At 44.5% G+C, this 23415-nt stretch overlaps 1 protein-coding gene across 1 annotated transcript; it reads left to right on the top strand.

The window, feature by feature from the left end:
* Positions 1-316: 316 nt before the first annotated feature.
* On the top strand, positions 317-22478 carry LOC103460238 (suppressor of tumorigenicity 14 protein-like). The gene is made up of 19 exons (XM_081609462.1): positions 317-595; positions 1894-2044; positions 4942-5072; positions 5136-5206; positions 5292-5470; positions 5714-5749; positions 5900-6128; positions 6316-6452; positions 6624-6721; positions 6901-7001; positions 7075-7208; positions 10299-10403; positions 10614-10721; positions 10854-10970; positions 13033-13155; positions 13226-13397; positions 20321-20592; positions 21272-21408; positions 21600-22478. The coding sequence occupies exons 1-19, from the start codon at positions 554-556 to the stop codon at positions 21759-21761; spliced, it is 2505 nt and encodes an 834-aa protein (XP_081465588.1). The 5' UTR covers positions 317-553; the 3' UTR covers positions 21762-22478.
* The last annotated feature ends 937 nt before the right edge of the window (positions 22479-23415 follow it).

Here is a 23415-nt window from a genome sequence, read left to right as displayed (position 1 = left end):
TCAGGAGGATCAGCAGCTGAACCGTGATGATGATGATGATGATGATGATGATGATGATGATGATGATGATGATGATGATGATGATGATGATGATGCAGCTCACATGTTTTCCAGGTGAAATCTGGACCGGTACCGATTCCGGTACTCCTATTTGAGCTCTTTTTCTGGATCCGCAGCAGCGGTTCCGGTCGTTCTGAGTCCGAACCTGCTCCGTGTCTCTGAACGGAACCGCTGGACCGGAACAGGTGAGGAACAACAGCAAGCGGGTGTCCCGCAAAGGCTGCTGGGAGCTCAGGTGTGTCCAGCAGGCTCCGCCCCCTGCTGCTCTCTGCGCTCAGTTACAGGTTCCGAACCCAGCTCCTGAACCCAATCGATCAGAACCGACTCTCTGGGTCAGAACTCTGAAGTTCTGGCGGTTCAAAGGGTCTCCCCCCTTTCAGCTCCGCCGCCGCCGCCGCCGCTATGTGAGCGGAACCGTTTGACCGGCAGAACTGACGAACCTCCGCAAAGTTTGACGAAAGAACCGGGCCGTCAGAACCGGAACCGAGGGGTGATGGACCCGCTGTATTCTGGACAGAAGTTCAATCCGACTCAGGTGAGTCCGACACCTGTTACCTTTCATGACGTCACAGCTTCATCTGAGATGGAAGCTGCTGCTTCCTGTCGCGTCCGAACCGGGTCAGTTTCTCTCTGGTTCTGATCAGATGTTCATGTCTGCTCTGCTGGTTCTGATGAGAAGCAGAAAGTCCAACCCCTCAGGTTCTGTTAGAACTTCCTGAGCTATTTGAACCTCAGCCGGTTCTGATCCGAGCAGCACCGCGGTTCCTCCCAGAACCAGAACTCTGAAAGTTCTGCTCAGAGGTTCTGCTGGGTTCCTGTTCAGGTCTGACTTCACTTCCTGTTAGAGGATCAGCAGTGTGGAACGGATCATCGGTTCTGCTGGTTCTGATTGTGAGGAATTCTGATGTTCCTGAACCGAACCAGAACCAGAACATTTATGTGGACGGTTCTGCTCTCAGCCTCGGTGTGTCAGGAAGCATCCGACCGATCGGACCGGGTCGGACCGGGTCGGGCCGTGAGTCACCAAGGGTGGCAGCAGCAGCTGGGTGGGTCAGCAGGCAACACCAGCAGAACGGGTCAGACTGGGAACCTTTCCAGAACCAGAACCAGAACCAGAACTGAAAGGAACCTCAGAGTAAGAAACGGAAAAGTTTTATGGTCCAGAAACTGAAGTCCAGTCAAGTTGGTGGTTCTGATGGTTCTGATGGTTCTGATGGGTCCAGTGGTTCTGATGGTTCTGGTGGTTCTGATGGTTCTGGTGGGTCCAGTGGTTCTGATGGTTCTGGTGGGTCCAGTGGTTCTGATGGTTCTGGTGGTTCTGATGGTTCTGGTGGTTCTGATGGGTCCAGTGGTTCTGATGGTTCTGGTGGTTCTGATGGTTCTGGTGGGTCCAGTGGTTCTGATGGTTCTGGTGGGTCCAGTGGTTCTGATGGTTCTGGTGGTTCTGATGGTTCTGGTGGTTCTGATGGGTCCAGTGGTTCTGATGGTTCTGGTGGTTCTGATGGTTCTGATGGGTCCAGTGGTTCTGATGGTTCTGGTGGTTCATTTGGTTCTGATGGTTCTGATGGGTCCAGTGGTTCTGGTGGTTCTGGTGGTTCATTTGGTTCTGATGGGTCCAGTGGTTCTGATGGTTCTGGTGGTTCATTTGGTTCTGATGGTTCTGATGGGTCCAGTGGTTCTGGTGGTTCTGGTTCTGATGGTTCTGATGGTTCTGATGGTTCTGGTGGTTCTGATGGTTCTGGTGGTTCTGGTCAGGACGTGTTGACCTGTAGTGGATCAGTCAGAGGTCAGAGGTCAGCTCCCCAGTTCCTAACGTGTCCTCTGTCCCTGCAGGACGTCAGGGACCAGTTCCTGCAGACGCTGGACTGGCGGGACGTGGAGAAGAACCCGGGTCGCCGGCGCCGGCTGTGGGCCGGACTGGGCCTCCTGGTCGGCGCCGGCGCCGTGACTCTGCTGACCGGACTGCTGGTGTGGCGCTTCCACCGTGAGTCACTTCCTGGGAACGGGCCTCTGCTCTGATTGGCCGACTGACAGAGGGCCAATCAGATCCCCCTGACCCCCTAACCGCCGCGCTAACCACCAGCACCGCGCTAACCGCTGCGCAGCGCTAACCGCCGCGCTAACCGCCGCGCTAACCGCCGCGCTAACCGCCGCGCTAACCGCCGCGCTAACCGCCGCGCTAACCGCCGCGCTAACCGCCGCGCAGCGCTAACCGCTGCGCTAACCGCCGCGCTAACCGCCGCGCAGCGCTAACCACCGCGCTAACCGCCAGCACCGCGCTAACCACCGCGCCAACCACCAGCACCGCGCTAACCGCCGCGCAGCGCTAACCACCGCGCTAACCACCGCGCCAACCACCAGCACCGCGCTAACCGCCGCGCAGCGCTAACCACCGCGCTAACCGCCAGCACCGCGCTAACCGCCGCGCAGCGCTAACCGCCGCGCAGCGCTAACCACCGCGCTAACCGCCAGCACCGCGCTAACCACCGCGCAGCGCTAACCACCGCGCTAACCACCAGCGCCGTGCTAACCACCAGCGCCGCGCTAACCGCCGCGCAGCGCTAACCGCCAGCACCGCACTAACCACCGCGCTAACCACCAGCACCACGCTAACCGCCGCGCAGCGCTAACCGCCAGCACAGCGCTAACCACCGCGCTAACCACCAGCACTGTGCTAACCACCAGCGCCCCTATTGCGGGAGCCTATGCTGAAATTTTCAGTTTCTCTTTGGTAAATTATTTACATTTTTATACAATTTGAGCTTTCTGACAAACTCACCTAGTTTATCTTATTTCATTTTCTTGGAAAAATCATTTTCGTCACGTGATCGCGGCTAGTTGACGAATCGGTGCAGAAATGTTTATGAGGTCATCAAAAGTCATCAGTTCTGTTATAAACAGTTTGAAGTTGTGAAAATGAGACGGCTAGCACAGTTTGTCCAATATCGCCCTCTGGTGGTCAGACACTAAACTACAGGTGTTTTCTGGGAGGTGGTTCATTCTCAATAAGATCTGGGTCTATGGAGTGAAAATAGTCTCAAAATATCTGCATGTGCAATACTGGATTTGTAAACCTTAAAAATAAAATAACCTCCTACGCCAGTGTTTCTCACCCTTTTGGCACAGCCCCACCCCCCCACCCCCCTACCCCCCCTGCCCCCCCCCCCCGCCTTTATCCAGGCCCCCCACCAAAGCTTTGCAGGCTACTTTGCACTGACTATTATTTTATCATTAATATTAACCATCACTATTGTAGATGTTTTGATTTTTATGCTTGTTTCTGTATTTATCATCAAAAATAATTTCCCAGAGAACAAAAAGTCACGAGAATAGAGATTATTTTCACAGAGTCTATGAAAAATGCAACTTAAAATCAGTAACAGAAGCCAATCAGAGCGGATCAATAATCTTATTCTGTGCCGTTTTCTAGTGTTAAATATTCCACTGTGCTGTTTGCAGGTCTGGGGATGATGATGATGATGATGATGATGATGATGATGATGATGATGATGATGATAAATGAATAAATAAAAATTACAATCCACCATCAATGTAAGAATTAATCTACAAACTAATTACAGTCATGTTGCTATTAAAGCAAACATCTTATGGGTCACCAGACTATAAATTAGTTTAGATTATTCTGGATTAAGTCTAACAGAAAATGCAAAAGGTACTAAAATACAGATATGAATGCACTGCAGCCTGACACTCATATGGACACATATGGACACATATGGACACACATATGGACACTCACATGGACACATATATGGACACTCATATGGACACATATGGACACATATGGACACACATATGGACACTCACATGGACACATATATGGACACTCATATGGACACATATGGACACATATGGACACATATGGACACACATATGGACACATATGGACACATATGGACACATATGGACACTCATATGGACACTCATATGGACACTCATATGGACACATATGGACACATATGGACACTCATATGGACACATATGGACACATATGGACACACATATGGACACATATGGACACACATATGGACACATATGGACACATATGGACACATATGGACACATATGGACACTCATATGGACACATATGGACACATATGGACACACATATGGACACTCATATGGACACATATGGACACTCATATGGACACATATGGACACTCATATGGACACATATGGACACATATGGACACACATATGGACACTCATATGGACACATATGGACACATATGGACACACATATGGACACTCATATGGACACATATGGACACATATGGACACTCATATGGACACATATGGACACATATGGACACATATGGACACACATATGGACACTCATATGGACACATATGGACACATATGGACACTCATATGGACACATATGGACACATATGGACACTCATATGGACACTCATATGGACACTCATATGGACACACATATCACTCGAACAAACTCAGTTTAGTGTGTGAACCAGGTGATCTGTGCACTTTATCAACATGTAGAAGGTTTATTTTATTTTGAAGGTTTACAAATCCAGTATTACACATGCAGATATTTTGAGACCATTTTCACTCCATAGAGGTTATAGCTGATGAAGCCTTCAAGTAGTTACATCACTATGACATCACCGCGACTAGACGACGTCACTCGACTATCATGATGTAATCGACCTTAAAAACGTGAAGGTCAACCCCAGGACCAGTCAGATCTGGACGCTGCTGAGGTCTCCGCGGCGTCCAGATGTCTCTGGCAGAGGTTCTGCAGGGATGCGGTCCAGAACCTGAGCCGTGTCTGACCTCCAGCCAGAGGTCAGACAGCTGCAGCAGTGAAGCGGGTGACGTCTGTCCTGCCGTCCTCAGTGCGCCGAGACGTCCGAGTGACGAAGGTCTACGTCGGCTCCCTGGGAATCGACGGCCGCTCCTTCCGGGCCGACCTGGAGGAACCCGGCAGCGGCGGCTTCAGCAGCCTGGCCCAGGAGGTCAGGGCGCAGGTGAGGCGGCCGCCCCAGAGCATCATGGGAAATGCTTCCTGTCTCATGGTCTCTGTCTTCCAGCTCCAGCAGATCTACAGCCAGAACTCGGTGCTGGCCAAGTTCTACAGAGACTCCGCGGTGCAGGCTTTCAGGTCCGTCCCCGACACGTCCTGCTCCTGAAGGGAGGGACGCGCTCCTTCAGACGTCCCTGCTGACCGTGTCCCTCCGTGTCTCCAGTGAAGGGGACGGCCAGCCGGACGGCATGGTGGCGTATTACGAGTCCGAGTTTGAGCTTCCGGTCGTCCAGCTGTCCTCCCTGGACGAAGCCATGATGTCTCTGGAGGTGACAGGAGGTCAGCGTGGACGGCTGCTGAGACCCGACCCGGTGCTGAGGGTCAGCAGTGTCTCGTCTGGAGGTCAGAACCGGTCTGGTTAGCCTGAAATGTTCTGATCCGGTTTGAACTCGTTCAGAACCTACCACAGTTCAGTGGTAGCTTTCAAGCTAACATTAGCTTCTTAACATGAAAACCGTTTTTGGATGTTTGGATGAGATGGATCCGGTATCAGAGGTTCTGATTCCGGTGCTGATGCCACACACACTTTGGCAGATCTGGAAAATGTTCTGGTGGTTCTGATTAAGGTTCTGCTGTGTTTTGCAGCTCTGGACCCCCGGCTGACCAGGACCAACATGTCTGGTGAGACTCTTCATACTTAAGCAAAACTTTGGTTCTGGTTCTTCTGAAGCCCTTATGGTGAGGCTCAGGAGCAGGAAATGGGTCTGGTTCTGGAAGAGATCCGGTTGGATCCGGGAAGAAGCGTTCATCCAAACGTGGTTGATGTTTCAGAGAAAGCCCCAATCGGCGTCCACGTGAGGAAGAACGGCCACATCGATTCTCCCGGGTTCCCCAACGCCCCCTACGCCCCCAACATGGCCCAGAAGTGGCGGCTCCGAGCCGACCCGGGTCACAGAGTCCGCTTGGACTTCCACACCCTGATCCTGGAGGACGACTGTGAGCAGGACTTCATCCAGATCTACGACTCGCTGGCTCCCATCCGACCCCGCCTCCTCACTGAGTGAGTCCCGCCTTTTCTTTCCTCGCCTGAACCGCAGGTGAGTGACATCACTGGTGGGCGTGGTCAGAGGAGTAAACAGAGGCTCTGGTTCCGGATCAGATGCCTGAGACATTTCCTCTAACAGGAAGTAGCTCCTCCTTCTTCTGTTTAGAAGGTCTGGGCCCGGTCTCTCTGTCTCCCCCTGCAGGCAGTGTGGATACCCGCAAGGCTCCCTGGCCTTCGTGTCGTCTGGGAACGTCATGCTGCTGATGCTGGTCACCAGTCAGGACAAGAACTTCCCCGGATTCAGAGTCTTCTACTCCCAGGTTCCTGCAGCCGGCGGAGGTAAGATGAACCGGTTCGCTCCTGGTGAACTGGTTTGTGTTCATAGTTCACCAGTGATGCTCAGACGGTTGGTGTTTTTGGGTTTCCTCTTGTTGGACCTCCTGGTTCTGTCTGGTTGTGGGGTCAGTAGCTTCTGTTCTCTGTCCAGTCTGACCTTTGACCTTCTCTCAGATTGCGGCGGGACGCTGAGCGGAGAACGAGGTTCGTTCTCCTCGCCGTTTTTCCCGGCCAACTATCCTCCCAAAGCCGACTGCAGCTGGACCCTCCAGGTGAGTCCTGCAGCTCCAGGTGAGTCCTGCAGCTCCAGGTGAGTCCTGCAGCTCCAGGTGAGTCCTGCAGCTCCGCCTCTTGGTTTTAGAAGAAACGAACGATAAAAACCCTCAAGATGTTTTTTATTGGACTAAAACCCAAACAGCCCCGGGTTGCGGTGACGTCCTTTTACCTTCAGGTTCCTGAGGGAAGGTTTGTGAAGGTCCAGTTCCAGACGTTTGCTGTAGGGAAGGACGGATCGCCGTGTCTCCATGATTACGTGACGATTGACGAGAAAAGGTAAGGAAGCTTCTGGCCTCTGGGATGTTCTGAATGGACCGACCACAGAACCCGACTGGATCTCCTGTTCCAGATTGTGTGGCAGCCAATCAGAATCCTCCGTCTTCATCAGCCAGAACAACAAGATGAGCGTCGGCTTCAGGTCGGACCGGGGGCTCGTCTACCCGGGCTTCAGGGCCCGGTACGAGGCCTTCGTCCCCACCGACCGTAAGCACATCGTTTCACAATAATGATCATGATAATAATGATAATAATGATCATGATAATGATAATAATGATGATAATAATGATAATAATGATCATGATAATGATAATAATAATAATGATAATAATGATCATGATAATAATGATAATAATGATCATGATAATAATAATAATAATGATAATAATGATCATGATAATGATCACGATAATGATAATAATGATAATAATAATAATGATAATAATGATCATGATAATAATGATAATAATGAAGATAATAATGATAATAATGATCATGATAATAATGATAATAATAATAATAATGATAATAATAATGATAATAATGATCATGATAATAATGATAATGATCATGATAATAATGATAATAATGATCATGATAATAATGATAATGATAATAATGATCATGATAATAATGATAATAATAATGATAATGATAATAATGATCATGATAATAATAATAATGATCATGATAATGATAATAATAATGATAATAATGATAATAATAATGATAATAATGATCATGATAATAATGATAACGATAATAATGATAATAATGATCATGATAATAATGATAATAACGATCATGATAATAATGATAATGATCATGATAATAATGATAATAATGAAGATAATAATGATAATAATGATAATAATAATGATAATGATAATAATGATCATGATAATAATAATAATCATCATGATAATGATAATAATAATAATAATGATAATAATAATGATAATAATGATCATGATAATAATGATAATGATCATGATAATAATGATAATAATGAAGATAATAATGATCATGATAATAATGATAATAATGAAGATAATAATGATAATAATGATCATGATAATAATGATAATAATAATAATAATGATAATAATGATCATGATAATAATGATAATGATCATGATAATAATGATAATAATGATCATGATAATAATGATAATGATGATCATGATAATAATAATAATAATGATAATAATGATCATGATAATGATCACGATAATGATAATAATGATAATAATAATGATAATAATGATCATGATAGTAATGATAATAATGAAGATAATAATGATAATAATGATCATGATAATAATGATAATAATGATCATGATAATAATAATAATGATAATAATAATGATAATAATGATCATGATAATAATGATAATAATGATCATGATAATAATGATAATGATGATCATGATAATAATAATAATAATGATAATAATGATCATGATAATGATCACGATAATGATAATAATGATAATAATAATGATAATAATGATCATGATAATAATGATAATAATGAAGATAATAATGATAATAATGATCATGATAATAATGATCATGATAATAATAATAATGATAATAAGAATGATAATAATGATCATGATAATAATGATAATAATGATCATGATAATGATAATGATGATCATGATAATAATAATAATAATGATAATAATGATCATGATAATGATCACGATAATGATAATAATGATAATAATGATCATGATAATAATGATAATAATGATCATGATAATAATGATAATAATAATAATAATAATGATAATAATAATGATAATAATGATCATGATAATAATGATAATGATCATGATAATAATGATAATAATGATCATGATAATAATGATAATAATGATCATGATAATAATGATAATAATAATGATCATGATAATAATGATCATGATAATAATAATAATGATCATGATAATGATAATAATAATGATAATAATGATAATAATGATCATGATAATAATGATCATGATAATAATGATAATGATCATGATAATAATGATAATAATGATCATGATAATAATGATAATAATGATCATGATAATAATGATAATGATCATGATAATAATGATAATAATGATCATGATAATAATGATAATAATGATCATGATAATAATGATAATAATAATGATCATGATAATAATGATCATGATAATAATAATAATGATCATGATAATGATAATAATAATGATAATAATGATAATAATAATGATAATAATGATCATGATAATAATGATAATGATCATGATAATAATGATAATAATGATCATGATAATAATGATAATAATGATCATGATAATAATGATAATGATCATGATAATAATGATAATAATGAAGATAATAATGATAATAATGATCATGATAATAATGATAATAATGATCATGATAATAATGATAATGATCATGATAATAATGATAATAATGATCATGATAATAATGATAATAATGATCATGATAATAATGATAATGATCATGATAATAATGATAATAATGAAGATAATAATGATCATGATAATAATGATAATAATGAAGATAATAATGATAATAATGATCATGATAATAATGATAATAATGATCATGATAATAATGATAATAATAATAATAATGATAATAATAATGATAATAATGATCATGATAATAATGATAATGATCATGATAATAATGATAATAATGATCATGATAATAATGATGATCATGATAATGATAATAATAATGATAATAATGATAATAATAATGATAATAATGATCATGATAATAATGATAATGATCATGATAATAATGATCATGATAATAATGATAATAATGATCATGATAATAATGATAATGATCATGATAATAATGATAATAATGAAGATAATAATGATAATAATGATCATGATAATAATGATAATAATGATCATGATAATAATGATAATGATCATGATAATAATGATAATAATGATCATGATAATAATAATGATAATAATGATAATAATGATCATGATAATAATAATAATCATCATGATAATAATGATAATAATAATAATAATAATAATAATGATAATAATGATCATGATAATAATGATAATGATCATGATAATAATGATAATAATGAAGATAATAATGATAATAATGATCATGATAATAATGATAATAATGATCATGATAATAATGATAATGATCATGATAATAATGATAATGATAATAATAATGATCATGATAATAATGATAATAATCATAATAATGATAATAATGACGCTGGTTCTCTCGTTGAGCAGCTTGTCCTGGGAAGTTCAGGTGTGGCACCAACCTGTGCATCAACACGATGCTCCGCTGCGACGGCTTCAACGACTGCGGCGACAACAGCGATGAGATCGACTGCAGTGAGTCCACACGGCTGGTCGCATCGCCCCCTGCTGTCCAGGAGGAGCAATCAGTGCTGACAGCGACTTGCTGGCTTTCTGCTTGGAGTGATGAGCTGAATTTGATGCGTTGACTGATTGATGACGAGGATGACCTGGAATGAATGGCTGAATGGAGTCTGATTGGTCTGCTGCGGACCGCGGGGCTGATGCAGCTCGTTTCTGTCGCAGCCTGCGCGCCGATGCAGATGAAGTGTAAGAACAACATCTGCAAGGCAAAGTTCTGGATGTGTGACGGCGTGGACGACTGCGGCGATAACTCTGACGAAGATGGTTGCGGTGAGGAATTCCTCTGGACCGATGCGAGCGGCCGGCCCGCTCAGCCTGCAGAACCGAACACCCGCCCAGCGCCGGTGTTCCGGTTCTGGTTCCAGAGGTTCCTCTGAGCTCAGCGTTTCTTCTTCTCTGCAGGGAAATGCGGCGCCGCAGAGTTCTCCTGCAGGAACAGCCGCTGCGTCTCCAACGCGCTGCGATGCGACGGCAGAGACGACTGCGGCGACGGCTCCGACGAGTCCACATGTCAGAAATGTAAGGACACCAGAAACGGGTCAGAACCAGGTCAGAACCTGGTCTGTGCTGCTGAATCCATCAGGAGACGTACAGTGAGGTCGTCAGGGATGGACTCGTACTCAGGTGGCGTTGACTCGATGCTCAGTTGGTTCTAATGGGCCCAAAGTGCCAGGAAAACATCCCCACATCACCGCCAGCCGGACCCACCGGTACCAGGCAGGACGGGTCCATTCTTCATGTTGCTGATGCCAAATTCTGACCCGACCATCTGAATGTTGCTGCAGAAATCCAGGCTCATCAGACCAGGCAACGTTTTCCAATCCTCTCTTGTCCAGTTTTGCTGGTCCTGTGTGAACTGAGCCTAAGTTCCCTGTTGTCCCTGACCGGAGGCGCCGGTCAGGTCATCTGCTGCTGTAGCCCCTCCGTCTGAAGGTTTGACGTGTTCTGCACTCATTAGAACTCTGTAACTACTGGTTATTTGAGTTTCTGTTCCCGTTCTATCAGTTCAGACCAGTCTGTCCGTTCTCCTCTGACCCTCTGACCTCTGGCATCAACAAGACCTTTGGGCCCACAGAGCTGCTGCTCACTGGATATTTTCTCTTCTCTGTAAACCCTGGAGATTGCAGTGGGTGAAAATCCCAGTAGATCAGTAGTTTCTGAGACACTCCGGCCAACAGCCATCACAGTCTCCTGTCTTCTCGTTTTGATGCTCAGTTTGGGCTGTAGCAGGTCACCGTGGTTACTGCGGGTCGCCGCCGCGGGTCGCCGTGGTTACTGCGGGTCACCGCCGCGGGTCGCCGCCGCAGGTCGCCGTGGCCGCCGCCGCCACCACGGGTCGCCGTGGCTACCACAGGTCGCCGTGGCTACCACAGGTCGCCGTGGCTACCACAGGTCGCCGTGGCTACCACAGGTCGCCGTGGCTACCACAGGTCGCCGTGGCTACCACAGGTCGCCTTAACGGAATATTTTACTGGTTGTTTAGTTAAACGATGGGAAAATTCAAAGCCCATCGGTTTGTCCGGTTCTAATTCAGCCCTGACTGGAGCACATGTCCAGGCATTAGACTTCACCCAAAGAAACCAATCAATAAAAAATCCTGAAAATCAGCTCTGGACTCTGAATGCGTCTTTCTGACCGGAGGCTTTGGAGCGTCTGGTTCAGAAGAAACGGAGCCTTTCATTCCAGACCAGAGAAACTAAACGATCCATTTATAGTCTAAAGCCGGCAGGTTATCTTGAGGAATAAATAAAGGCGCAGGATTTAACTAGACCGTGACATGCGCAGTGCGCTGCATTAAACTGAACTCATCCCTCCACACCCAGGACCGTTGCAGACCAAACATCTGTCCGTTTCGGAGAAGCGAAACAACACAAACAGATCCTGGTAAAAGCGCGAAGCGGACACAGGGTAAAAAACTCAGTTCAACTGATTGGTTCGGTCATGCCTACATGCATCGAGTTGCTGCCTTGTGATTGGCTGATTCCACATTAGCGTTAATGAGCACTTGAACAGGTGTTCCTAATAAAGCGACCAGTGAGTGTATATTCATAACTCGGAGTCAGCGCTCATCATCTGTCAGCCAATCAGGAGACGGCAGCGTCTGATTCCAGGGTTGGAGCAACAAGCCCCGCCTACTCGGCTACGGGAAACTGGAGTCGGCCATTTATAGATCACAGTTATAGATTCAACACGACTCAAAACCTTTAATGAACGAAGACGCAGAGAGACGCTGGAGGAAACAACCCATCGTCCTCCGACCACTTCCTGTCGTCTTCTTCAGCGTTTCTGCCAGTAGCAACATCCGGCTGCTGATCACGTGACTCATGATGTGAATGAAATGTTTCCATGCGGTTCTGCAAAATAAATTATTTCAATATGGCGCAAAACCTTTTTCTCAAAATACATGTATTATCAAAACTGCAAATAAATGTTGTACTTTCAATTTGTGCAATTTTATAGTAAATGGAAACGCAGCTGATGACGTCATGCTGATGTCATGCTGACATCATGCTGATGTCATGCTGACGTCATTCTGACGTCATGCTGACGTCATTCTGACGTCATCTCTGTCGCTCTGCAGCGCTGCAGCTGCCCTGCTCTGATCTCACCTTCCGCTGCCGCAGCGGCCGCTGCATCAGCAAGCTGAACCCGGAGTGTGACGACACGCCGGACTGCGAGGACGGCTCGGACGAGGACGACTGTGGTGGGTCCAGCTCTCACTCCAACACACAAATTCATTCATTCATTCATTCATTCTCTCTCTCTCTCTCCAGACTGCGGCGTGCCGCCGTACCGCAGCCTCCGCATCGTGGGCGGTCAGGCGTCCAGGGAGGGGGAGTGGCCCTGGCAGGTTAGCCTCCACTTCAGAGGTCAAGGTCACACCTGTGGAGCCTCGGTGCTGAGCCGCCGCTGGCTGCTGACCGCCGCCCACTGCGTCCAGGACGAGTAAGAACCGAACCGAGCCCAACAGAACCCGGCTGGGTTTAACTACAAGAGGAGGTAGATCAGCCAGGGGTTCTCCAGCTCACCGGGACCAGATGGATGTTTCAGAACCAGTGGTTCTGACTATCTGAGCTACCTCGTCAGATTTTCTGCCAGAGCACGGATCGACGGCTATGTCCATCTGTTTGTGCTGCCCGTCTAAAACTGCTACATCATGTTTACAAACTGCAGCAGATTGTTAATGTTAAATATATTGGATAACATTATTGGAGTGACTGAAGTGGAAGCTTAGGAGTTAGCTTAGCTTAGCTTAGCTTAGCAAATTATTTACACGACGAAGCCACAATCAATCAATCAATCAATCAAATTTTATTTGTATAGCACATTTCAGCAGCAAGGCATTTCAAAGTGCTTTACACAATCAAAATAAAAACAGAAACAAACAGTGAGAAAGAGAGAAAATTAAAAAACAAATAAAAATTAAAAAAAAACAAACTCCCTTACCAGAGGACGCCGCCGTCCCACACAGAATTTAACTAACTTATAGTTAGAGGAGTCTGCCCTCCCGCGGACTTTAACTGGTTCCATTCCATTTCCATTCCACTTTAATTTTCATCGTTTTCCACCCTCATTTTTCACTTTCTTCCCCATACATAAAAGAAAGAAGAAAAAAAAAAAAAAAAAAAAAAAATTAAAAACATTAAAGACATAAAAACATGGAAGACATCAAAACCCGCACTCTAACCCTAATTTAGCCATAAGCAACTCTAAACAGGTGGGTTTTAAGTTGAGATTTAAAGGCACCCAGTGTTTCAGCTGTTTTACAGTTTTCTGGAAGTTTGTTCCAAATCTGTGGTGCGTAGAAACTGAATGCTGCTTCTCCTCGTCTGGTTCTGGTTCTGGGGATGCAGAGCAGACCAGAACCAGAAGATCTGAGGGGTCTAGACGGTTGGTACAGTAATAACAGATCTTTAAGGTATTGTGGTGCTAAACCGTTCAGAGATTTATAAACTAACATCAGTATTTTAAAGTCTATTCTCTGAGCTACAGGGAGCCAGTGTAGGGACTTTAAAACTGGTGTTATGTGCTCTATCTTCCTGGTTTTAGTGAGAACCCGAGCAGCAGCATTCTGGATCAGCTGCAGCTGTTTGATTGATTTATTAGTCAGACCTGTGAAGACGCTGTTGCAGTAATCAATGCGGCTAAAGATAAATGCATGGATGAGTTTCTCTAGATCGCGCTGAGACATAAGTCCTCTAATCCTAGAGATGTTCTTCAGGTGATAGAAGGCCGACTTTGTGACTGTCTTAATGTGGCTCTGAAGGTTCAGGTCAGAGTCCATCACTACTCCCAGGTTTCGGGCCTGATCGCTGGTTTTTAGTTGTAATAACTGAAGCTGTGCATTGATTCTGGTTCGCTCCTCTTTAGGTCCAAAGATAATAACTTCAGTTTTGTTTCTGTTTAGCTGGAGAAAGTTTTGGCACATCCACACATTGATCTGTTCTAAGCATCTATTCAGTGATTGGATGGGTTCAGAGTCACCTGGTGACATCGTGATGTAGAGCTGTGTATCATCCGCATAATTGTGGTAGCTAATCCTATGTCCTGTTATAATCTTTGCCAGTGGGAGCATATAAATATTGAAAAGAAGGGGTCCTAGGATTGAACCTTGGGGTACCCCACATGTGACCTTTGACCTCTCTGATGAGAAGTTTCCAATTGAAACAAAGAAATCCCTGTTCTTTATGTAAGATTCAAACCAGTTGAGCACTGGACCGGAGAGTCCGACCCAACTCTCCAGCCGGTTCAGTAAAATGTCGTGGTCAACAGTGTCGAAAGCTGCACTGAGGTCCAACAGAACCAGCACTGTGGTTCTCCCACAGTCTGTATTTATATGGATGTCATTGAACACTTTTACAAGGGCCGACTCCGTGCTGTGGTGAGCATGAAAACCAGACTGGAAGGAGTCAAAGCAGTTTGTTATTGTTAGGAAGTTATTTAATTGCTTAAAAACAGCTTTTTCAATAATTTTGCTGATGAATGGCAGGTCAGAGGTCGGCCTGTAATTCTGCAGTAGGGATTTGTCTAGATTGTTCTTTTTTATAAGTGGTTTGATAACTGCTGTTTTCAAAGCCTGGGGGAAAACACCTGAAGAGAGCGATGAGTTTACTATTTGGATCAGATCATTAGCAACAACAGGCAGGACTTTCTTAAAGAAATGTGTGGGTAGGACATCCAGACAGCAGGAACTGGAGCTTAATTGACTTATAATTTCTTCTAGGGTTTTATAATTTAGTAGTAGAAATTGGGTCATTTTTCCTGCATTTGTTTTGTTTGGGCCAGCATTAGTACTGTCTTTGGAGTGGATGAGATTAATCCTCTGATCTTTTGAATTTTCTCTGAAAAGAAACTGAAAACTTGTTGCAGGCGGCAATAGATTGAAGTTCAGGTGGTAACGTCATTGGAGGATTTGTGAGCCTGTCAACAGTGGCAAATAAAGCTCGAGCATTGTTAATGTTTTTGTTTATGACATCTGCAAAGAAAGCTTCTCTCGCATGTTTAGTGTTGTGTGATAGTTACGTAGTCTTTCCTTGTAGATGTCATAATAAACGTGCAGTTGACCTTTACGCCATTTCCGTTCGGCCCTACGGCAGAGTTGTCTTGCAGATTGAACTACTTGTGCATTTCTCCATGGAGATTTCTTCCTACCAGTCACAACCTTCACTTTAGTGGGGGCAATGTAATCAATGATATCTGAAAGTTTGCACTGAAAATCATCCACCAACTTATCTACGTCACTATAACTTAAGAGTGAGGAAGAAGAGTAGATTTGATTAAATGTTTCTGCTGTGTTTTCTGTGAAAGTACGTTTTGTGATAGTAGCTGTTTGTCAAGTGGGTTAACGGATAAAGAACTGTCAAAGAAAACAGCAAAATGATCCGACAGGGTATCAGTTACAGAGACATTGGAAATATTCACACCCTGACTGATAACCAGGTCCAGTGTGTGTCCCTGAGTGTGTGTTGCTTGTTTGACATGTTGTGTTAAACCAAAATTCTCTAATATATTACAGAGCTTTTTAGCCCCTCGGTCTTCAGGTTGTCAACATGAATGTTGAAATCACCGACAATTATCAAACAATCGTAATCAATACATATGAGAGATAGAAGCTCATTCAAGTCCGCAAAGAAATTTTCCACATATGTTGGTGTTTTGTATAGAGTTAGTGTCAAAGTTCATTTGTGGCCTTTTACCTCGATTCCAAGATATTCAAAAGACATAAAATTACCCAAAGAGATTTTACTACAGTTTATGGTATTCTTAAATATTGAAGCCTCCTTTTTTGTGTTTTCTATTTTCACTTAAAAAATTGTACATAGGAGGCGTTGATTCAATTAGTACGATTGCTTCATTATTGTCATTCAGCCATGTTTCTGTCAGAAATAAAACATCAATATTATGCTCAGTGATGAAATCATTAATTAATAGAGCTTTAGAACAGAGAGATCTGGTATTTAAAAGAGCCAGTTTAAGTGACTCGGAGGCTGAAAGCTCTTCAGTCTGAGGTTCCTTTAGACAGGGGATCAGTCTGAGGTTTGAATTAAGACCACTGTTTTTTGTAACTGTTCTTGTAGTGATCCGGACAGGTATTGTCCTGCTACGCAATGTTGGGGGCCAGACACATTCTGGAGGAGACGGTGTAAGGATAATATCTGGACCCCGTCTCAGACCTCAGAAATGCGGAGTGCTGGATCTTCAGGGAGGTCAGAGGCAGGTGGCTTAGATGAAGTGAGAGTTGTGCCGAGGCGAACATGTTGATCCATACTATCCAGCTGGGAGGAGAAAGAGTCCGTCCGTCTTTCTCTCTGACCTGAATTCTCCACCAGCATTTTCAAGCGGCTCAGGTGAAGCCCGACTCTCTTTAGTGGGTCACTTTCTAATAAACGTGAGTGAGTGTAGGAGCAGAGAGGTAGGGGGGAAGGAGAAGGGAGGGTGGAAGGAGAAGGGAGGGGGGAAAGATGTGGGATGGGGGAAGGAGGAGGGGAACCAGTCATTCTGTTCCCAGTCAATGTTATATCAGTTTGTTTTGGGACACTTTGCTTCTGATAAGTGGAGGGCTCCATCCTAGTCAGACATCCTTGAGCCTGTTCTTCTGAAGCGATGGTCACATTGTTGTTCTTGTTGATAAAATGAAAAATGTTTGCAGTGAGCAGCCTTATTCCGTGTTTGTTAAGATTGCGTCCTCCTCTTCCAAAGAGGTGGAAGCGCTGCCAGTAGATCCAGAGGTTATCGATGAAGGTCACTGAGCTGGCAGAGCAGGTTTTAATGAGCCATTTGTTTATCATAAGCAGCCTGGAATGTTTTTCATCTCCCCATTGAGGCGATGGAATTGGACCACTGAGAAATAACTTCGTTTTTAATTTTCCCATAGTGTCCAGAAATATTAAGTCCTTTTTCAGAATCTCGGATTTTTGCTTTTCCAGATCGTTGGCTCCAACATGCACAACTAAAGTCTCCATGTTTGGCTGATCAGTGGATAGTGAGCGCACTTTGCGGGTCAAATCAGATACAGTGACACCAGGAAAAGAAACCACTCTCGTTTTCTTGGGATTGCAAACATGACTGATTCCATTTACTGCCTCATCTCCAACAATAAGCACTCTTGGCATACTTTCGTTTCCTGGTGGTCACTTTGTCCTTCGGAGCTTTGTGCGGTGGATGCGTTGGTTTAGCCTCATTGCTGATGTTTGAAGGTGGATTTTCACTCAGAGGCTCGTGCTGAAGTGCAGAAAATCTGTTTTTCAGTGGGATTCCCACGGAGTCAGGATGTTTTGAGGCTTGGGCTGGTCGCTTTGTCCTTGGGAGTGGGCTCGGTGTAGTCGTTTTGGTTCCAGCTGCTTGTTTGCTATTCTTTGACGGAACAGGTGTGGAGGTTGAAGGTGGGTTTCGGCTCAGAGCCGGCCACGCTGATTCATCCAGGTGAGGGGTTCTCCCCGTTAGTCGTCTCATGGGATCTGCAGTGTGAGACTTTTGTTTCGGCTTGGCTCCCTGAGCGATCCAGGGTGAGCTGCTTGGTGCGGGGTGTACGACCTCTCCGCTGATTTGAGGAAGAGTTGTTTCATATCCACAGGTAGCGTTGATCTCAAAGTTCACCTCCAGCCGTTGAATCTTTGTTTCTAAAAACTGAAGTCGTTGTAGAATACTGCTAATGTCCTTGGGGTCGAACGGGGGCATTTTGCCCTAGTTCAACTTGGAGGTGAAGAAAAGTGAGGTAAAAATAAAAGTGAGAAAATCTCCTGGTCTTTAGGTTTGAAGTAATCCAGTTATGATGTCGATAATGTGAATAAAACCATAAAAATTGTGACTTTAAAAATAATCCACAAGCAAAGTTATCAGTAAGGACGGGAGAGAGCAGGATAAGCTGTTCCTCCTTCAGCTGCCAGAAGTCAACTCTGGCAGCAAGAAGATCACTTCCTTCATCTGAATATCCTACCCGTTTAAAATGAAAACCTGTGGATGTTTGTACTAATTATTGGAATATGCTGCCTTTTCAAAAACATTTTAAGTACAGAGGTGTTTGTAAGCATGAATCAGTATCAGATGGGAAACAGGTTTTTATTGAAATTAAACACAAACACAGATCACCGCCACTCCTTCATGTCTGTTTTCAGCCACAATGTGTCTCTGAAATGATGGTTTATGATTAATAGACACTAATATTTCAGCTTCAGTCCCACATAGTATCGCTGCCAACATTATTTAGCCAGGTTTAATAAAAACAGTGAAATTCAACTAAAATATTTTAAAGTACAGGAACAGGGCTATAGAGCCAGGAGTAAATATAATCAATTAAAACATAAACCTTAATCTTCCACAGGTAGGATGATGAGAAACCTGCCGAGTCAGCGGATTGTGACGTAGCATCGATGTGCGCGTCACAAGGTAGGACGGCTTGATGGGTAGCACAGGTAGTTAGGACACCAGCATGAGACGGAGACAAGGCAGGAGGACAACGACACGAGAAAACCAGGACAAGGATCCGACAGGGAGCTTTGTTATATATGTTTATGTAACAGAAAACATATTCATCTATTTAACTAACAGGGAGGGATCTCATGTTATAACATGTTATAACATAACAATGTTATAACAATGTTATAACATTGTTATGTTATAACATTGTTATAACAATGTTATAACAATGTTATAACAATGTTATAACATGGTTGGATCTGTGGATCCATTTTCTTTTTTTTTGTGAACAAACTTCTGCCCAAGATCAGATCAGCGATCGTTAGCCGTTAGCGATCGTTAGCCGTTAGCGATCGTTAGCCGTTAGCGATCAGTAGCCGTTAGCGATCAGTAGCCGTTAGCGATCAGTAGCCGTTAGCGATCGGTAGCCGTTAGCGATCGGTAGCCGTTAGCGATCAGTAGCCGTTAGCGATCGTTAGCCGTTAGCGATCAGTAGCCGTTAGCGATCGTTAGCTCAGCTGGTGGATGTTTATTGTAACACAGAGCAGAAAGCTGAGGTTGTCGTTTCTCCAGTGGGTGGCGCTGGTTCCTACAATTGATAGCAACCACACTGGCTCACCCACTAGAAGGAAACAAACGCACCCATTACAACACGTGCATTCTATTGGCTGACAGGTTGCCAGGTGACGGTACCTTTCTGTTCCAGCACGAGCGGAAAATGACTCGTAAGCCAGCAGAGAGGTTTGCAAGTGGAGGTTTGATCCGAGCAAAGAGACGAGTTCTGAGCGCGAGCAGAAAGAGCAGAGAGAGCAGAGAGAATAAAAACATGAAGTCCTGCTTTCAGACTGACAGGCTGTGCTCTCCAGTTATGGCAAAAAAATTCCTTCATAGATTTCCAGGTTGTCTCTGTGGCGCTGCACCGTCCTGACCTTTGACCTCCATCCATGGCGCAGGTACGCTGCGGCGGACCGATGGGACGCCTGGCTGGGGCTGCACGCGCAGGGCCAGAGCAACCGCTGGACGGAGCAGCGGAAGGTGAAGCGGATCGTGGTCCACCCGGACTACGACCGAGTCAGCCTGGACGGCGACATCGCCCTGATGGAGCTGGAACCGGACCTGGTTCTGAACCAGAACATCTGGCCCGTCTGCCTGCCGTCTGCCGCACACCACTTCCCGGCCGGCCAGGAGGCCTGGATCACCGGCTGGGGCGCCACGGTGGAGGGAGGTGAGGCGCTTCGGTTCTACGGGTTGATTCTGTGAAGGGTCAAAGTTCACGGAGACAGTCTGCGCTCCTGTACCTGCTTAGGACAAAACAACGCTGCTGTTCTCTACGTTCCCATCGACCCAACACCTACTCATTAAAAACATCCGGATCAGGTTTTCCTCTCCGTTCTTCTCTTCCGGTTCCTGAACAGGAAGGAGTTGTTTGAAGTGCTTTTTCGTGAGAAACAGGCTGGTTTAAACAGAATTCTCACCCGCTGTGCTGCCTGCAGGTGCAGGGCATTAATTACCATGGCAACAGAACACAGAGCAGGACTACAAACACGCCATCACTGTAGTTCTATCTACGGCCAGGACTCAGTTAAAAGAGAGGCCTGAGCAGCAGGTCAGAACTACAACATGGCGGAACTGTCAGTTACTACAGAGGGAGGGAGGGAGGGAGGGAGGGAGGGAGGGAGGACTGACTGACTGACTGACTGACTGACTGACTGACTGACTGACTGACTGACTGACTGACTGACTGACTGACTGACTGACTGACTGACTGACTGACTGACTGACTGACTGCGTTTCCTGTCCAGCTGCTGTTGGAGCCATAAGAACTTTAAAAATAAAGCGAAGCCGTTGTAATGACAGAAGGCGATGTTGCAGCGATGAACCCGACCCGTTTGTGTGTTCTGCAGGTGCTGGCGCCAGGGTTCTGCAGAAAGCCCGGGTCCGGATCATCAACAGCACCGTGTGTCGGACTCTGCTGCGGGACCCGCTCAGCGACCGGATGCTGTGCGCTGGGGTGCTGGCCGGAGGCGTGGACGCCTGTCAGGTGAGGCCGGGTTCCTGGAGCCCAGCTGGGTCAGAACCGGACCCACTGGGCAGGTTGGCGGGGCCTGCTGACAGCAGGAAAGAAAACATGTCATGGTTTCAATAGAATGTGGATCAGGACTCTGCAGAACCTAAGCTAGAGGATTTGGACTCATCAGAACTAGTCATGGTTTCCTCTGTCGCCCCCTGCAGGGCGATTCGGGCGGACTGCTAGCCGTCACCGACCCCAGTGGGCGGGTCTTCGTGGCGGGCGTGGTCAGCTGGGGCGAAGGCTGCGCCCTCAGGAACAAACCCGGCGTCTACACCCGGGTCACCCGGTTCCGGAACTGGATCAGGGACCAGACGGGAGTCTGAGCAGAATCCGTCTGTGGTCGGCATGGTTACAGATCAGCTGCTTCATGAGCCAAACTGCAAAGCTCCCCGCTGCTGCTCCTGGTCTGACCCGCCAAAATAAAATCACTCACTTTCTTCCTAGTCCTGATCTTCCACTGCTGCAACATCTGCTCAGAAAACATCCAATCAGGAAATGAATCCAAGCTGCCAGGAGGAAGTGACATCATGATCAGGGAGTAAAACCCGTCACTAAATAAAAACTGGGATATTTCTTTCTGCCCGGTTATCAGGAAACATTTGACTCCATAACTTGGAGTAATTCCACTGGTTGGCTCGGCCGTCAGCTTCCTGCCTCACTTATCCAGAAAAACTGATCGGTTCATGAAGTACAGATTTGTTTCATCGAAACATATTCCATATTTATTGTGCCATTTATTGTGCTTCCCAATTAATTCCTAGTTGGTGTAGAATCTGCATCATCAGGGTTTGGTGCCTCCAGGTGAATTAATAGTTGTAAACAAAGGAGCCGGTTTTCTCTCAGGAAGTTCATTTTAAAGCTTCGGGTCTTTCTGTTCTACTCTGAGGCGTTTCACGTTGTGGGTTTTACAGCTGTTGTTGCATTTTCTTTGTGATTTTTGTACTTTTTAAAAACATTTCTCTCTAGTCTCTTCTGCCCTCAATGATTATGGATAAAATGCTTTGCTGGGAGTTTCTGATTAAACTCTAAGTTGAAACCTCTGCAGGCTTCGTCTGTTCAGAAAAATGAGGCGCCATGTTTCCCCGTTGGGACCTGAGGAGAGATGAAACGTCCCACTTTCTAAGGGTCTGTAAACGCATCATGAGGCAGATAAACCTCAGCTGGTATCCCCCTTCAGTTACTAAGTATAAGGACAAAATAGCCACAAAACAACGTATTTTGTCCTGATTAAACGCCAAACAATAACTTGTTTACAGTAACGATATTGCAGACGGCAAACTAAAACCATTTATAAATATATTTACAAGCTGCTGTCATGTCAGGTAATCTTATTTATACAGCACATTTTCAGCAACAAGGCAATTCAAAGTGTTTACATGAATTAAAATGAAATACAAAGAAAATAACAAACCAAAGGAAAAAAAGAGAAAAGAAAGAAAACTAATCTAATGTTAGTTAGATTAGATTAGTTTATATAAGTGCTGAACAGCAGCACTTATATAAACTAAGTGCTGCTGTTCAGGGTGGCTAAGTATCTAATGTCATTTCTACATAGTGAAACTGCAGTTTCTGATAAAATGCTAAAGAGTGACTGATCTAAAAGAAGAAATGTAAACTAAAAACATTACGTAATAGAGCAGCTTAATGAAAGCCAGGTATAAAATAAATAAAACTTACCGTAACAGGTAGGACGTATTTATAAGAAATCTGCTGAGCAAGCAGTATGTGACGTAGCATCGATGTGCGCATTACTGCAGGATTTAAGAGTAGAACTGATCAACAGAACACCTGTCCTCCATGTTCCAGGTGTTTCCTTCTGACACACCTGGTTTCTATCTCTGGGTGATTAACAAGCTTCTGCAGCACCTGATGGTCATTCAGTCATTTGGATCAGCGGTTCTGGACTAGAGGCTCATCTAGAACCTGCAGAGCAGGAGGGAGAGGATCAGGGGGGGAAACCAGACATAATATAGGAAT

Source organism: Poecilia reticulata, chromosome 7 (genome assembly GCF_904066995.2).
Source record: "Poecilia reticulata chromosome 7, P_reticulata-male-v2, whole genome shotgun sequence".
Classification (NCBI taxonomy): domain Eukaryota; kingdom Metazoa; phylum Chordata; class Actinopteri; order Cyprinodontiformes; family Poeciliidae; genus Poecilia; species Poecilia reticulata.
Note: the sequence above shows the minus strand (reverse complement) of the source record. Positions and strands in the feature narration are given on the sequence as shown.

Excerpts from the sequence above, each read along its gene's own strand:
- LOC103460238 (XM_081609462.1), top strand. The coding sequence starts at position 554 with ATGGACCCGCTGTATTCTGGACAGAAGTTCAATCCGACTCAG. Across the intron at positions 7,209-10,298 it reads GGCCTTCGTCCCCACCGACC|CTTGTCCTGGGAAGTTCAGG; the intron begins GTAAGCACATCG and ends CTCGTTGAGCAG. Across the intron at positions 10,404-10,613 it reads CAGCGATGAGATCGACTGCA|CCTGCGCGCCGATGCAGATG; the intron begins GTGAGTCCACAC and ends TTTCTGTCGCAG.